General features: G+C 40.7%; 1 protein-coding gene across 4 annotated transcripts in view; it reads left to right on the top strand.

The window, feature by feature from the left end:
• HECW1 (HECT, C2 and WW domain containing E3 ubiquitin protein ligase 1) overlaps window positions 1-18,582 on the top strand; it is a 250,514-nt gene that overhangs the window by 118,753 nt on the left and 113,179 nt on the right. For all 4 annotated transcript variants that reach the window (XM_030237185.2, XM_050971192.1, XM_030237191.2 and 1 more), the window contains exon 4: window positions 12,893-12,987. In XM_030237185.2, the coding sequence (XP_030093045.1) occupies window positions 12,893-12,987 (95 nt within the window). The remainder of the gene's footprint in view (window positions 1-12,892; window positions 12,988-18,582) is intronic.

The raw sequence follows: 18,582 nt of genomic DNA on the forward strand, positions 1-18,582 counted from the left end.
GAGCAGCTCCACTTGGGCCATCTCAAGCAGTGGTACACAGGAGAAGAACTCTGGTGGCACTGTTTTAAAGAAATAAGGCCAGGTTTTTGTCCACTCTACCTAGATTTAGGACAGCATTTGCAAAAGCATTGCACTGACTTTTTTCCACCATTTAGTGTCATGGCTCAAGGCTCTGAGAACCAAAGGATGTGACCATGCTTTCTCTACCAGTGGTTTCTCAGCAAATGGAAGGAAGATGGCCCTGTTATTGTAAAGCAAAGGATTTTTAAAGCTAAAAGGAGAACAGAGGGAAAATACCCATACCTCAGCAGCATAGCTGGCACAAAGCTTTTATTCAAGGCTCATGGTTCTGAGTGGGTGAACTCAATTAATTATAAATGGTTCAGCTGTGTAAACAGGAGAAGGACTTTATGTTGTGAAGACACAGAAGTCTCTTTTCTTCTGTTTAATTAATGCTTACAAGACCTAGGAAGGTAAGTCCTTGTACTAAGAAAAAAACCTCGAAGCAGAAATGTTTTTCAGAACAACTAAACTTTGGGAAATTTTAGTCACTGGGTAATTACATTGCAGGGCTGTTAATCTCATCCTGTATTTAATAAAGTAAGAAGTATTTAGTGTTAGAGTTAAATATTGTTTGTTGCTGTTCATTTCCTTTTTGTAAAAAAGGAAGAAAGTAATGTGGGAAGGAATAAGATGTTTTCAGGATGGTGAAACCAGGAACTGTTGTGCCAAAGATGTCAAGCTCCACTGCACTTTTATCATGCTGTGACTGTCTTCTGCCTTTAGTAGAGTTACAGTGCCAAAACTCGGTTGCAACTGTCCTCATTTTCTCCTCACACTGAGTAGACCTGTTACTTACCTTACAAATAACACCAGATAATTCCAATTTGTGCATACCCCTCCTTGTGTTGCTTTGTTGTACAATTTCCTTGACTTTAATGCCACAGCCTGAACTACTGGCCTTCATTTCGGTCTTCTGTATTTTAAAAATTATTCTATTCCAAAACTGTCTGCAGGTACTTCTGCTCTGAGTTAAGAGTCCAGAAAGGGAAGAGTTTGAATTGTCATACTTGCCATTGCATCCTTCTTGGTACACATAAACCCTTACGCCCTAAGAGAGTATCACAACAGGTCTTATTCTTCTCTGTGAGCTCTTATTTCAGTCAAAAGGAGCATTTGGATGACTTCTTTCACTTGTATTAGTGTGTTTGTACTATGACAGAAATGAACAGTCTTTGTTCTATGATGCTTAATTCCCTTAGTCACTCAAAATTAGTTCTTTAATTTGATGATTAGAAGTAGCAGCAGCGAAGAATAATGTGCTTACTGTAGTGAGTAACTGAAACCATTTGAGCACTAGTAAACTGCTTCTACAAGCATTTTGAATGTTCATTCCACCATCTTCTTAAATTGACAATTTTTTGCTTCATTTTCATGGAAATATTAGGCTAAAATTGTATTTAGATAAGAGTAGAGACAAAGAATGTGTGCATATTGAATTATGACAAGGGTATTAAAATAGAAAAGCTGACCTTATTATGGTATTGCAGGTAAGGGTGCTAAGGTCTTGGATTCTCTTTTACATCAAGTGCAAAGGATTTTTTCTGGGTAACATTCACATCTTGTTGTTCAAGGACTTGATTGTCAGACTCTCTTTGTGTACTGCTTGCCCCATGCTTGACTGACTGTAATAGCTCCCAATCAGTGAGAACACTGAGTTTTAATATTGCATGGTCTGGCTGCTAAAAACATAAACTGTCATTCCAAGGTATTCTTATAGTGACTGAGCAGATCTGAGAAGTGTGAATAGATAGAGCTTCTGAGTGGCAGAGTTGGCAGAATAACAAGAAAGGAGGTAACAGGTAAGAGCAGCTGTTGGAAAAGTCAGCACCAGGATGGTTTGTTTTGTCACTGGTCTTGAAAGGTAACTTTCTTGGGGGGAAAAAGAAAGACTGACTTGAGGGAATGTTCTGTTTCTAAGGTGAAATTCAGTTATGCTTCTCAGACTGCGACTAAAGAGCAGTTCAACAAGTGCCATAGCAGGTGCTACTAATGTAAATGAAAACATGAATCGTCCCTGATTTCCTCCCTAATTGGCCAGGTTTGGAGTTGCAAGGTATCCAAGCAGTGGGTAAAATTATGGTTTATGCCTTCCTAAATACTAATTGTTGATTATAAAGCTGATATAATTTTCTGCTTCTATCAGTCCAAAGGTACGCGCATATTTTGAGATCAAGGAGAATGAAAACATGTTGTGAGGGAGAGGGCTGTTTTTGAGGCACTTGGCTTCTGAAGCTCATGCATTATCTCTTGCTCACGGCTGTGCCTGAAGGCATAATCCAGTCATATGTATTTAATTAAGACTTTAAACTACAATTGCCCTGATAAAAGCAAAGAGCTGATGGTTCACAGGCCTCTGCTCTACAAGGCGGTTACCTTAAGGCAGACATAATACCTGAAAAACCTAAAGGAAATATTGCAATAGGGGCCATTGATAAGAGCTCACGTTATCTGGGACACTCCAGTGGCCGCATATCCAAGCGAAGAGAGGGGAGAGGTCCCCAGCTCTGCCCATCCCTCCTCTTTTGTGGAGCTGTGCATTACTGTGCAGAGTTTATATTGTCATTTCTGAGTCACCTTCACGGTGCCTCTGATGACACTCAGAACAAAGCTCAGGGTGTCAGTGTATACTCATTTTCTGTTTATCTGTCTGTTTATCTTGTGGTTTAGTATATACTGGTGTAAATTAAAAGACAAACACTAAATTTCCAGTTCAGATTATTTGCCTGAATATCTCAGTGACTCTAATGTAGCTAAGGGGCTACTACTACAGTGAAATAGATGGCTTTCTGCAAGGGAGGCAGAAAGTGCTCATTTCCAGTGTACTGAAGGCATAGAGATTTTTTGTCTACTATTCAATTTTGATAAAGAACTGTTGAGTCCATTGTAACCAAGATGATGAGCCATTTTAAAACAAAAGGGTTGTTTAAAATCATTGTTGTAATTGTTGCATTTCAGAAGTAATTTTAGATCATCTCCCTCAATGAGATGAACCATGTGTTAGGTTTTGCCTGCAATGTTGATTTTCATGCAACGTGCATGAGCGCTAGGGACCAGAGAGCAAACTTTAGGCATGTTATTCAGTTGTTATGGACTCAACAATTGCATGGTTAAAGTACTTTGATAATCACAAGTTTTTCTCAAATAAATTACCTGCTTGCTGATGCTTATGATGAAAAAGTCATCCTTCAGCTGATTTACATACAAACATTAGATGCCTGTAGGCTCCTGAATTTCATTAAAGTCTCAGTCTTAGTTCAGCCCTTGTAATTTGCTGTTTCCAATGACTAAAATGTGTCTCTCAAACAGCCTTTCCTTCTCCTGATCAAAGGCAGGTAAGTTTTTACAACCCTCTCATTCCCAATTCTCATTCATCCAAACTGGTGCCTATCAGTCCTTTCTTTACAGCAGTCCATAAAGGCAGAGCAGATAGATATCACTGTTGGGTTAACTGTAAATAAATAGATTAAATTCTTGCCTTTTGTGGGCTGAATCCTGCTGTCTTTATGAATATGAAAGAAATAGTTATGCTGGTTTAAATGGGATGAGAGATGACTCAGTGCCAGCAATGATAAGGCTGTGTCCTTGTCTTTTTTCTACCCCCAGCCCCCTCCCCCACTCCCCATCTGAAGATAATTTTAGGAGGAAATTATTATTTTCAAGATTGTGAACTGTCTGAGCAAACAAAATTTCAGCTTCACTACTCTCATTACGCAATAAAATTTAAGAACTGGAGAAATAGTTGTAGAACACATGCAGACACAAACTGCAGGTTCTCTTCCCAGCTACAAAAGGGCTCAGAAAACTTTTTATTGTAGACATTTAGCATCTTTAACTACTGTGTGGGCACTGGCATCCTTCCACTGGCCTTTCCTGTGATGGCTATCTGTGGAAGCTTTGACTTGATCTACTCTGCCTCACTCAACCTGCCATGACTCCAGCTGTCAATTTAAATGCCAGATTTACTGGGCACTTGATGGTACAGACCATGTCCATGATGAACTGGACTATCATGAAGGATGTTGGATGGCTGCAGATTTTAATGCATTCCAACTCCTGCCTGTCTGGAGAGAATTTTAGCCAGCAGATTGACCTTGTATCCCATTGCCATCCCCCTGCAGCTGCTTAATTGGGAGCTTGAATACCAGAGTCCCTGTACATGCATTGTGCTCCCACCATAAGGCAGCTGGCAGTGCTCATTTGTTCTAGCAAAACTGAAACAGTGCTCTGCTCCCTGCTCCCCTCAGATCCTTCTCTACTCAGGCCTATGAGCACCACAAATCACAGTTTCCCACCCTATGCTTGTAGTACCCCCAGCCACCTCTGTCTCTTCCTTCAAGGGGGGCAAATTGAGAGTTGATTCATATGCTCTTCTTTCATGCTACTTGGATACTGGAGAGATACCCAGACATGCAGTCCTCCTGCTTCCAAATGGGGCACAGCCAGGGGAAACTTAGATCTGTATTGCAGAAACAGCCTGTGGTACTGCCAGTTTGGAATATGCTCAGTACAGCTAGGATTTCCTGGGCATTTAGATGGTAAAATCAAAGATATCTCAAATGAGCATATCAAACTGAATTTTTTAGAGAGGCTTATCAGTTAGATGAATTTTAATGTACTTTTACAGAAACATGAGGAGATATGGAGCAGAAATCATTATATTAAGCACATATTAACTTGGGGGATAAAAAAAAGGTCTTCAGAAATTTCTCATGGGTAAAAACACCATGGTTTTTCCTTATTCTCAGCTACAAGTTTCTGGATGAAATTTTCTTGCTGTGCCTTTCTGTAGATACAAGGCAGACATCCAGCACACAAAGTTTTATTCCAAATGTATGTGTATTTGAAAATGTAGAAGCATCTGAAAACAGGGTTTATAATGAAAATTGTCAAACAACTTTCATAATCAGCAATACTGTTGTACTGCCTATATGGAGAAATACATAAAAGTGCTGAAATGTATAAGCACACACCCATTCCAGCTGCTAGCATTCTTTAGTAATGAGTCTTGCCAATAGGTCAGCTTTTGTGAGGGCAGCACATAAGCAGCAGCCTATTGAAATTGGATCTCTATGTTTTCTCTGAACAGGAGTTTACAGAGCCACTTTGTTCTATCCGTCCTGCAGTAGAAACTCCTAGATGCCTTTATTTTCACAAGGCAAACATGGTGTGATTTTGTCTTGGGCTCAAGAGTCCGCACCTGAAAATCCTCTCAGTGCAGTCATGGGTAAGCAGATACATGTCACCTCCCATGAACAGCATAGTAATAGAGGTGGGTTGTACAAAGCTAGACTCAAAATCAGGGTAGTATGGAGCTTGCAACACTAAGGGCTCAAACAGGTGACGTTAGGACAGAGGAGATTGGACTACTGAATATGAAGATTTGTGACTACACATTTGTTATTGGTGTAGTAATTTCCTCTACTATTCTTGTCATGGCAGGTAGCTGCTGAATTAAATTATCAAGCAAAGGAAATAAAAGTGAAAGTCAGTAGGGGAGAGTATCTGCAGATCAACGGAACAAAGAATCAATGATATAATAAATTCTGTTAATTAGCTCTCCTGTTATAAAGGAGATAACTCCAACCCTCAGTGTGCAACCCTTGAGAAGGAACAGTCTGTGCAAAAACTTCTGAAGATAAAAGAAAATACTAAGATTATCTTATGTGTTCTTCAAATATCAGTTACAACTACAAATACTGGAATATATTATTGGTGCAGAATTAAGATTATTTGAATGTTCTAACTGTGTGTTTCTCTATCCTGACAAGTGGGGATTTTTTTGCTTAAGTTAAAACTTGATGAGAAATTCTGAGTGTTCTACTGCTTGTTTTTTGAGCTGTTTTTAGAGTTTCCTTGCAAATATTTGTGCCTCAAATTGCTGATATGTACTGGTCAGCCTTAATTCTGGCTCCAGATACTTCTTTCTTGCTTGCTGAGAAGCATTATAGTTATCTAAAAGGTGTGACTATAAAATCTCAAGTCTTGCAGTTTCTCCAAAGAAGTCTGTTAAGTGTTTGTGCACATTTTAGAGCAGAGCAAGGAAAAAAGCCATCAGAAAATTGGAAGAAATTCTGCAATAGAGATTAATGGAACAAATCTGTTTAGACCTTGTTTGGTTACTAAACTATTAGTTGTTTAAAAACTGAGGCACTTTTTGAAAGCTGTAGGTGGTTGTAATACTAAACAAATACTGTGAGGAGATGCAGTCTACAGCTTAAGGAAATGCCTTGTCCATAGGCAGCTGAGTGGCAAACCAGCTTGATGGTTGTAGTGTCACCATTGCCTGTTTGAGACAGCCAATGCTTGTAACAGGCACTTTTTCTGATAGAGCACCAGAAATTGTTTTCATGGAGCAGCAGCAGGCCTACATGATGGAAATAAACAGTACCATGGATCAACACTGTAAGTACAAATTAGATCTGCCAGTAATAACTTTATCTTTTATCTTTGTTATGAGTATTAATTCTTTGCTGACAGGGCAGGTACAATATAATGAGTAAATACCAAAATTTATCTAAAAACTATTGATGCTTAGGGAAAGGCTCATGCTGATGCAGGAATGCTAGGTTTCACCTCTTTGTGTTGCACAATTTACCTGCTCTCTACACTTCCAGTGATATTCATAAAGAGGAGATGGACACTGGAGGCAGCAGCAGCAGGTAGAGAAGGGAGGCCAGGCATGAAAGATGGACATGAGATGCACATCAGGTTTCTCAGGTAGCTGCTGATACAGTTTATATGTTGTGCTGCTCCATGCTGCCTGAAGGTCTCAGTGACTCTTTCTTTCTTCTTAAACTTTGACTTACTCTTTCCCTGTCTGCTGTTCCTTGCTTTGTTTCCTATTCCCTTCTTTCTTTTATTCTTGTCTCTTTTAGTCTTGTTTACACAGTTGTAGTCTCTCTGCTTTCTCCCCTGTTCCATTCTGTGCAGTGATTTTGTTATAATCTCAATCCTCTCCTCCCCTCCCCTCCTTGCTTAGTCACTTTGTTCTGCATATAAACTGCCTTTAATCTCTCTCTCTTTTGGTTTCCCATTGCAATTCCTTGTCCTGTGTTTTTTCACATGCCTCTCCCAGTTTTCCTATTGTATTTAAACAGTTCTACCCCCTCCACTGACTCACAGTCTTACTTTGACACAAGCTGTCTCCACTTCTAGAGATCATCGTGGCTGCTTTAATTCAGCATGGTACCACAGTGATTTGATTGCAGCACAGCATCATATATTTGTTTATTCCAGTTCTGGCTCCTCTCTAGGGAAAACTTTATGACTCATAACTTAATTGCTTTGCTGTCTGATTTGGTTCACTTGGTTCCCGACCACTTACCAGAGACAGCTACCTTTTCATTACTGGTTTTGACACCTTTCATTTTTTATGCACGGTGTTTGCCCAAAAGAGCAACAACAGCTCTTTTAGTAATAGATTGAATTGATCAAAAATGACTCAGTTTTTAAGACTGGCATTACTTCCCTGAGAGGTTTTTACAGCAGTGAGAAATGCCTACCTAATGCTTAGTCACCTCAGCTATTTAACTGAAACAAAAAGTGTCATGGGAGTAAATCACAGCAAGCTTGTTGAAGCGCCCCAGGTGCATCACACGCTCCTAGCAAACACCAGCTGATGCTTCCTGCCTCCCCCAAAGAATACGGTCTTCCTCGGGTGTTCTGGTTTTTTTTTAGTTTAGCAAGAGAAATTGTGTCGTCTTGGCAGAGCTTTTTTTTTATATTTGAAAGAATAAAGCCACCTTTAAGTGAAAACTAAGCCTCTGAAGTCAGGTTGACCTTAGTAAGCAAGAACAGAGAATTAATTATAAGATCAAGTGAACTTTTGAGAAGACATTTACGGCGATTTTGATAACGCTGAAGGAGTAGGAATGGAAGTATTTTAAAGGGAAAGGGTATCAAATAAACCAACAGGACAAATAACACTGACAGAAAAGTGGCTGGATGATGGGAACTAGGAGACATCTTGGAGACTTTCAACATTCAATACCTCCAGTTGCAATTCATCAGCAGACCCTACTAGATTTTATCTCCTCTCACTTCAGTTTCATAAGGAATTGAGTGTTTTCAGGGGCTGGTTGGTTGCACAGCCAGGGTAAACTACTGCCTAAGTTATGGTCAAGCGGTAAAATAATGTTCCAGTTAATTTGCAAAACTGATTTTGGTAGCTGATATAACTCAGGGCTTTGATAGTGAAATCATTTTTGTGTAATTAACTTTTTCTTCTTGTGAGAAGGATGAAGCCCCATGGCAGAGTTTCTCTGGCAAAAGTCAAACTTCTTAGTGCTTTCCTCTGAATAGGGAGTGGTCTCTGTGGTGTCAAGTACATCTCAGTTTCCCTCCCTTCCTCATAACCTGTGTGGCCCACACAGGTGTTTGGTGCAAGGAGGAAAACAGATTCACCCCTCCTCTTGCCTGGTTGTGATTGTCTTGCCTTGAGGGCCTTTGGGGCAGCTATATTTTTCATGCAATCTGTAATAGTTACAGTGGTGAATCTGAGCATACAACTGGGGATTTTCATATTTATACCAATGCAGCAGAGAGCTGTAACACAGTCAGCGTATGACAGTGTCATGGTTCAACCCCAGCCAGCAGTAAAGTCCCACACAGCTGCTTATTCACTCACCCACCAGTGGGATCAGGAAGAGAATTGGAAGGGTAAAAGCCAGAAAACTTATGGGCTGAAATAAAGACAGTTTAGTCGGGAAATCAAAAGCCGTACGCACAAACAAAACAAGGAATTCTATCACCACTTCCCGTGGGCAAGCAGGTGTTCAGCTATCTCCAGGAGAGCAGTGCCCCATCACATATAATGGCTGCTTGGAAGATAAACACCATCACCCCAACATTCCCCCTTTTGTCCTTCTTCCTCCCCCTTTATATACTTAGTGAGATGTCATGTGGTCTGGAATATCCCTTTGGTCTGATTGGGTCACCTCTCCCAGATGTGTCTCTTCCCTCTTTTCTATGCACACCCAGTCTAATCCTCAGTATGGCAGTACGAAAAGCAGAAAAGTCCTTGGCTCTGTGTGAGCCCTGCTCAGCAAGAGCAAAAAATATCTTTATATTATCAACCCCTGTGCTGAGCAGAAATACAAGACATAGCCCCATACCAGCCACTGAGAATGACTCACTGAGAAGCAAATTACTCCAGCTGAAAGTGGCACAAATGGAGATACCAAGTCTGGTGTAAAGGGAGTACAATGCTGTTTTGTTCTTTATCCATGTGAATTGCTGGGTAGTTTGGTGGTTGCCACAGGCATGAGCATCTCATCTCTTGGAAGATTTACCAAATTCACTGGCATTTTTCCTGATTGAAAGATGAATTTAACCTCATTACTTTCTGACTTCAATGTCATAACTACATTGCTGGGTCCAGTGATCCCTAAATAATTAGAGATGAAAATTACAATGGTACACATTTATTTATGACTGGGGATAACGAGATAACACCTGCTCCTGACCTGTGCACTCTGCCATGTAGCTAGGGCAGCAGAACAGATTTAAATGGTCTCCTTGATTTCAGAACAAGCTAATCTACAAGACTACAATCCAAACAGTCTTTGTAATTACATATTGTTTATAAATGCCAGCTGGATGATATTCAGGTTAATTTATATCACTGCCTTTCCAATACTTCCAGTGCTTTCTGTTCATCTGCAGAGTCAGTGGTTCCAAGCCCACAGGTTTCTGCATCTGTTTTGGAAATGTCTCAGAGGTGATTCAGGAATGCAAGAGCAATCTTCAGATGGATTAAAATGTTAGGACTCTGTTGCAGTGAAAAACATGGCACTAGCAATGTTGTTTGTAAAGAATGGTTCATGGCCAAAATATAGCCAAATCCTAATGGCATTTTTACACATAAAGAAATGATATATAATTTTATACTTGCTAAAGTTTCATCTCTCCATTTAAAATAGACATTTGCATAATATTTTCAATCTGAAAGCAATATGGGGAGAGAGGAATCTAGAAAAAACCAAAATGTTGTTCCTCTGATGCTTCTAGAGCAAGTTCTCAACCTATGAAGGCCTCCATACGACATTTTCTCTCAGATCTGTTCTCCAAATGAAATCTTTGACATTCATTAATCACCACCTCTACCACTGCTTGATGAATGGCTCCAGCTGTGCCAGTGTTTTGGACTGGGTGTGACACTTGCAATTCTCTTGAGTTGCTTTCTTGTGGTTTCCACCTGTATGTAGGCAGTTTGATTCCAAATACGTGAAACTGAGAGGGTTCTACAATAACCACATAGTTTTTTCCAAATACATATTCAGTGATCTTAGTTATCCTTTGTCCTTGAAAGTGGTACAAATATCCAGATTAACTGCATATGGGTATATTCTCTCTTTCTGTTCTAATATTTTTAGTTTAATTAAATGGATTCTTTTAAAATTTCCCTGATGCACATGCTAACTGATTTCCCACTTGTCAACCTATGACAAGATTTTCTGCTGTGGGGTCTGAACATTGTCATACAAGCTAATACCTGAAGTTATATTTTATTAACTACAAAAGTAAACATTTTTTTAAGGCTTCTCTTTATTCTAGTTCTCAATGTTCCATGAAAATTGTAGCTAAAAATCTCCAGGGGAGAAGAAAATTAAGATTTGAATAATTGGTGAGAACTGCATGTTTTAGCTATTGTGATATCCTCAGCTTTTGCTGTCCTCTTAGCAAGTAAATGAGTTAGCTGCTGAGCTGTTAAAAGTCCTGTAGAGAAAATTACAACGTGAAAATACAATCTGGACTTGCACTTTTTCTGTCCCACAGGCTCTTCCAGCTTTTTTTGCTGCCAAAAGGAAACAACTGCTGCTCCCAGATGCAACAGCAGGGTCGCTGGCTCAGCTGTACTGACATCTCGAGCAAATCTCTTAAAGTTGAAGAATTTCATTTGGGGATATAGTCATGAATTCAGCCCCAGGATGGGCCCCACAGCCCCTCGGGGAGGTGCTGAAGGACTCTGTATTCTGTTCCAATTCTTGTGGAATGCTGTGAAGTAAATGGGACACATGTACACATTGTGGATATAGTGAGAAAGGCTGTATTTTCACTGTATGAGCGAAATGTGCAGCTGGTCATCTGGTGAAGAATGGGCTGTGGGGATGGAAAATATGGTTTTCACAGATTAGGTGTGCTGGCACTGTGCTTCTCATCGATGGATTGTGCATTCCTGCAGCACCCCTCAGATTAGAGTACTGAGGGAAGCCCCCTGAAAGTGAGTAGTGCTCAGAATACTTAGGAACATCACCTCTTTGCTTTTCATTTCCCAAGTGACATCTGAAAGTTGGGAAGGCTTTACACTTCTAAAATTATTTTGTCTTTCAAAAAATATCAGGATTTCTCTTTCCACCTATGTTTCTGTATAGGTACCTGGGTAACTGCAATTCAGGCCTGCAGTTTTAAGGATCTCCACCACTTCTCATGTCCCAGGTTTTGCTTCCACCTGGACTGCTACATGGTTGTTTCTTGGATCTGCAAACAGCAGATCACAGCACCATAATCTATGGTTGTAGTCTCAGCTCTTAATTTTTGTTTTTGTCACAGCTGCAGTGATTTGAGTAATTTTGTTACTGGTATTAAAACTGCAATGCAATTTGTCTGTTAAAACACGTAAATGGGATTTTTTTATTGTTTTTTTACACATGAGTTGTAACTGTAGTTACAGTGAGCATTTTTGTGGCTCTACCAGCAAAGGCTGGTGCATTCCCTGAGCTACAGCAGCAGCTGCAAAGCAAGGTCTTAAGGAAAATCTTGGAACAGATGAACATTTCCATGTCATTATCCAGTTAAAACTAGAAGATGTGAAAGCTGCTTTTATATAAACAGGCATTTTTCAGATCCCACAAACGTACCTGTTACACATGTAACGCTGCATAATTGCTGGATCCCAACTGTACCTAGGAACATACCAAGCTAGTTCACATCTAGTTTACTGTGAAAGAAAATTCTTGCATGCCAGCAGGCAGGCCAGGATGAGCTCCAGCAAGTCACCAGTTCCAGGCATGTAGGCAAATAGCAGCAGTTTGCTTCTGTTTGTAGTCACAGAACAGCACAGAGGCTGGCTGGAACTGTCCTTCGTTCTTGTAGCAGACAAGAAAGTGGGTTGTGAGGGGCTGATTAACAAGAAGCTGTTTTCACTTCTGTGCCTCTATACAGTTATTGAGATGACTTTCCCTCAATATTATTTATTTGAATGCCAATGCATGTGGCAAAAAGCAGCACTATGAGTGTCAAAAATCATGACCTTTTCTGTGTTCCTCACCTAATTTAGATCTTTAGAAGTCAGTGGAAATACACTAAAATGAGATCTGGTGGTACTCTGCTCTTCCTGAAAATGCTTTAGTGTCGTAACTGTCAGAGCAGTTAATCTGTGGAGATCTACGTCCTTGCCCTGACCAAGGCCAGACAAATTGGCACAGTAAAACCTGTCAGTGAGCAACTATGCAATCTCATCCTAAGGAAGTTCCTAAATTTCTCTGCACATCAGTGCTTGGTATGTCTGAACAGGGAAGATTTATATGTCCATGCTTTTTTTCTTCCTAAAGGATTCTGAACATATGCTCTAAAGTCTTTCTGTGGTAACTTGTCCTCAGAAGAGATTTGGATTTTAACTGTTTTAAATCCATGAACTGAAGTCCAAATTTAGCCCTGACAAAAGGGAAGATCAGAGGGAGGAGGTAGCCTGTTGTGCCATCCAGCAAGAATGAATCATTTGCAATTTTGCCTCTTACCAGCCCTGTGCCTATGAGCTGTAGCTGGTCATGCAGATTACCCCTGGCAGTTTTTCTAATCCTAAATATCCCTTTTGGGTTTTTTTTTTTAGCTGAAACAAAGATCTGCTTCAAGTACTACCATGGCGTGAGTGGGGCACTACGAGCCACGACTCCAAGTGTGACAGTGAAAAACAGTGCAGCTCCTGTAAGTTTTTTGGTTTTTTTCCACGTATGTTCTATTGTCACTGTGCTATGCCTTGCTTTCTCTGCGTCCTTTATATAACTTTATATCAAAACTGAACATATTTGCTCTTCATTGTTTTGTGGTACAGATAAATGGGTATGCTAAGAGAATGTAGATTCAGCTCTGATTCTGTCACTGATAACTTCTTTGATTTGGGGCAAGTCCCACATCCTAGCTGTATCCTGAAAAGTTCTCTCTGCTGGGTGCTGTGATATTTGGGTGATACCCCTAGAGGATTTGGGATCCTTGGACAGTAAATACAGTAAGTGTCCAGAAAGGGAAAAGATTTTCCTCTTTCAAAGGGATCTTTTCAAAATAAGCATTTTTACAATTGTGCCTTTGAGTTCCAGGAACAAGCAGACTGTGACATCCCCCATCAGTGGTAAGAAGTAGGCTCTTGGGACCTGATCTATCAAAGGGCCGAACATCATTTTTGACAGATTGAGGTTTCATTGAGAGCAATTTTGATTTGCTAGAGCCTAGCAAAGCTCTGTGGCTTAGATAGCTCTAAAAAGCTGTATATCTTGTCTGGTATTGGGAAATCTTATCACACTGAGAGTGAAACATCTTTTAGAAGCCCACCAAGAGACTTGATGACCTCCAAAGCTTGTCTGGCCTTGCTGGCAGTGTTTCACTGCATGCCAGGGTTGGCAGAGACCTGCATGAGCTGAGAAGTTGTATTCCAACCAGCGTAAGAAAAAGACTAGTTCAGATATTGTTTAGTCTGGAAGATGGGTTCAGGAAAGAACTATCTTACCAGTGGGTATATGTCAGTTTCAGTAGACATCACCTGATTTTTTAGCCTTTTTTAAAATTGTTTGTTTTTGTTACTCTTGTTGTTGTTGCTTTTTTGGTGTAGGTTTTTGACTGGTTTTTTTTCCCAGTCCAAACTTAATATTGAAAGGCTGAGAAGTCTCCCATGCTGTGTGTTGGCTCTATCTGATTCCATCCAAGCCAGAAAGGATTCTTTTTTTCACCCCTGAGCCATGAAAAGACTTTTGGTGGTTTCTCTTTGCCTTCTTTTGATACACAATATAGCTGCAAACTAGATGCTGGGCAGGGACTGCTGGCACATCCTTTAGGACTAAAAGGCATTCTTGTCTCGTTGTACCTTTCTGATGTGCTCATGATGAAGCCATTCATCACCTTTAGAGCCTGGAGAGTTTCCTTTAGCTGTCTTCAGAAGAACATTAGGACGTGGCCTTGGATATCTTCATTGTGAGGGATGCTGAAAAGTTCTTTTTAGCCCATAGTGAGTCACATCTTGTTGCTCCAGGACTTGTTGCTGATTTTCCAGTTGCTGTAATTTAGTGGGATAATATCTGCCATTGATTTAGTCCCTGTCTTCTCTGAAAGGTAAGCCAGCCAACCCAGGCAATAAATACCATTATGCTGAGAGATTAGAATTTGTTTTTGCATTATTCCCATCCATGTCTTAGACCTGAGTTGGAGCCAACTGCACAAATTTTTCTAGTCTAGGTCTAGTATGGAAGGGTTACTATTTCGTTATTAAGTATAAGCAGTATGTATGATATTAGTAGAAGAATATGTCTGAGACCTGTGCCTTTGTAATATGCAAATAGGTAATCTCTCCAAGGTCTTTAGCTGAGACCTTTACATACATATTTATGGGGAAATAAAACAGCCATTCACTTTCAGCCAAGGCAGGACTTGTGTTTAAAGGAAAGTCCTCTTCATGCAGTACTCATGGTCTTTACAGAAATCAGATGAGGGCTGCCTTTTATGACCTTTAATTGAGTTTACTGTACACAACTAAAAACCAAAAGATGATTAAAAGTTGTATCAGGTAATGGTTTTCTGTCTGAGGATGCAACCAGTGTCGTTGGAAATAGCATTCTTTTTCTGCAATCTTCTACTTTTTCCTGCCTTCCTATGTTTCAAATTAGCCTGTGTGGGTTTTTGCAGACCAGAGAGGCCAGCCAGCAGTGCTGTAGGTGCAGCATCTTTTTATCTGTTGTTTTCCTCTTCCTGATTTTGTTGTACGATTTATTTGGTGCATTATAAGGCAAATACTAAGTGAAGACAACAACAGCAATGAAAAGGCAGCAAAGGTTATGCAGTATGAACTTGGACAGAGCCTTCTGTATGAATGCAAAGAGGAGGAAAAAGTGCTATAGATTTGAAAACTCCTTCAGAGTTTGGAAAAAAATGCTGGGCTGACTCTTGCCTGTGTGAAGGCTTTCAGCTCAGTGTGATCCTCTAAATTCCACGCCCAAATGACACCATCAGATGGTTTTCTCCATCTGCCTCTCTGCAGTACATGTCCCAGCTTTATTACTGAAGTATTTGAATGTTGTATAGCATCCTGTACCATTGGCAAATGATGTTACTCCCACTGCTAAGGTGGGGAAGGGGATAACAAGGGATCTGCTCAGCCCTTCTCTTCTCTTGGTTCTTGTGGGCCTCTGCACTAGCTGCTGCTGGGGTTGGATATTACCATGCAAAGTGCAGACATTATCTCTAGAACTGCTAACACTCATTGTTGACTGTGATTTCACTATTTTGTGCAATCAGTTAAGGGCTGGGACACTCTAGCACCATGCCTGTAGCTCTTCTGAGCTCCCTGACACTTCTTACCCTAGCAAGACTTTAGACATGGGGCCCTTCTTGATGGAGGGGGATGTATCAAATTCCTCAGTTGCTCTCATTGCTCCAGGGGTTCAGAGCACTGCCCCAGGGTGTTGGGCATGGCATTTCTTACTGTATCAACAAAAGCTGTGGTCTTCTGACTGCTGTGGCCTCAGTGCAGAGACGGTTTCTACTGCTCAGAGAAGCTTTCTTCAGATCCTGGGACAGCTTCCTGCACATCCTTTTTGCTGAAAGAAGCCATCCTGTGGTCTGTGCTTAGAAATTTACCCTCTTTTGTAGCCAGTAGGAGTGTCTGATGTACCTAAGTGTGTTAGAAAAAATAGCTTTACAGGGGAATCTCATTAATGATCTTACTGTGGATGTGGAGGCTGAAGTATTTTGAAACCAAAGAAAGTTTTGCCATTGTAGTGATAGTGTCATAAATTCACTGACTCTTAGGCTGTCAGTAGAGGGAAGGAGGCTTTGTGTTTTGTACATAAGCAAACCTTTTTGTTTGGCACAGCTGAGGAAAAAGATCCAGAGCAGGTGTCCTTTGAGAAGCAGCATTTGAGGACAGGCGACCTTCTGGGGACAGTGTTTTTACTGCTAGCACTAACTCATCTGCAGCTGATGCCAGAGCCACCCAAGTGGGTTCTGTCCAAGCCTCCGAGCGCGTGGCAGCTTCTGCATCAGGGGCAGCAGCTGGCATAGTGGCTGCTTGGTGTGTGTCCTGTCAGCAAGTCTGAAAACACTGATAACCAGCAGTATCCTAACATCACGATCTAAAACAACAGCAACAAAAAAAAAGAACCCTCCATTGTCTGTCTGACTGCAGTTTGCTGCAACTGAAAAGGGAAAAGAAGCTGGAAGTAGTCATGCTGGGGGCTGTAAGCTGTTGCCATTCTTGTTCACGTGCTGCTGAGACTGTCTTTAACTGGCAGTTGAAAGGAATCCCACTTCCAAAGGGAAAAAAAAAGCTGCTGTGTAAGTTGGTTGTCTTTGTATAGCACCAGTGGTGCTTTAGGCTGAGTAGCATCTCACATTTCGTGTCTTATGAATGTTCTGCTCCGTTTGAGTTTATCCCCGTATGCTGTAACCCAGTTATTAGAGCTGCCTTGCCTGCTGATTAGGATGCCCTGCAGTTCGTTTGTTGGTGAAAAGCCCTGTCACATTTTATTGCCTGTGAATCATCAGGCTTGATATCTGGGAATGAAGGGCTGTGCACTTTCGCCAATTCATACATGGCAGAAGCTTAAATGTGAATTTGGGGCAGCAGATAGGCCTGGGGGTAATGACAGTAAAAAAGAGCACCTGCAATTCTGCCAAAAAAAGAAAAGGAAGATCCTGGCCAGCTCCTTTTTTTTTCTGAAGTAGAGGAAAGCGGTGTTGCTTGTGCACAGGAATTTATACTACTAAAGCATAAACATTACCGTGGTATGGATGAGCAAATGGTTTTCTCAGTAGAAAAGAGCATTTTTGCAACATCTGGAACTTTCCTGTATTTGTTACTTGTAGGGAGATACAGTATAAGAAGTTAAAGGTAGTATAGAAAGTAATCTTACCCCTTAAGGAGCTGCAGCTGAGCCAGTTATTAGAGATTAGGAACAGGCCTGGCTCTAACAGGCCACAGCTGTAGCCAATGAGTAGAAGAGTGCTATAAAAGAGTGGGTTGGTGGAATGAGAAGGAGTTGGAGTCAGTTGGCTGCTGTGAGAAGAAGGAAGAGTCAGTGCTTAGAGGAGCTGCCTACAAGAAGCATCAAGGAGTTATGAAACTCTAGAAATATGGAACCTTTGTGATATAACAACAATTGAACCTTTGCAATATAATGACAACAGTTTCTCTTTATTTATTCATAATATTATCACTGCTGATTCAACTTCACATCAGACATTGTAGAAAGAAATAGAGGTTACAACAATTAATTCTAGCAATAGGGAGGTGTTATATTGTTAATATAAAAAAGATTCAATCTGAACAATGTTTTCTTGCAGTAAAATAAAGCTGGCATGAGAACAGCATGCAGAAGAAAGAAAAAGAACCTTCTTCCCTAAGAGTTTATAGCCTGAAAAGATAAATTTGATACATAACAATTAAAAGGCAGTAAGTGGAGAATCAATGCTTTAGCCTCAGGACAAATGTCTTCACTAAATTGGGAGCATTCACTCACTGTGTATTAGATGCAAAGAACCTCAGCTGATTGAACCTCTGGAGCTTTTATGCCACTGTTTCTGTCTCACAGATCGTGGTGGGACTCGCCAGATACATTTGACATTGTGGGAAAAGCTGTGTAAATTGGAGCTGATAATTGAAAGAGACCTTCTCTTTGTTGTGTTTGTGTGGAAGTGCTGCCTCAGCTGGGTTTCCCACAGCAGGAATTACTTCCTGATAAGCCACTGCTATTTGATGGTGACTGATCATTCCTGAGGACTTCCTGCTGTAAATATTTGAATTACGTGCTGTCACGTCAGAGCGTGGGCTGCCGAGGAGTGTGTGATAATGAAGGATTCTGCTTCATTTCCATATGTGTGCTGCAAGACAGGATCTTATGAGAGTGTGCATGTACAAGCAGCTGTATCTCTCATTCTATTGGAAGGCTGGATTTTAAAATCTCACCTGTGTCTTCTTTTTCACTTCATGTCTGATTCTGTGATAAGTGAGTTTTAAAACTGTCCATGGCAGATGTTGGGAAAGCCTGTGTCCCTCTTGTAAGTGGGAGGCTTGATGGCTGCAAGTTTCTAGGACATTGCTATGGAACAACTGTAAAAGTCTGATTTGGAGGGTGTAGGTATAATTATACTTGAACAGACAGTAAATAAAGAGGCAACAGAAACTTCTAGCAGCTTCTGTACTGTTCAGGAAGTGGGGTTAAACAAAGTTTATGGAAAACACAACATGAGGCTGCTGCAATTAATCCCAGCAAAGATTTCAAGCCAGGTACATCTTTAACAAGTGTAAGCGGTGTACCT

This window comes from Serinus canaria, chromosome 2 (assembly GCF_022539315.1).
Source record: "Serinus canaria isolate serCan28SL12 chromosome 2, serCan2020, whole genome shotgun sequence".
Lineage (NCBI taxonomy): Eukaryota > Metazoa > Chordata > Aves > Passeriformes > Fringillidae > Serinus > Serinus canaria.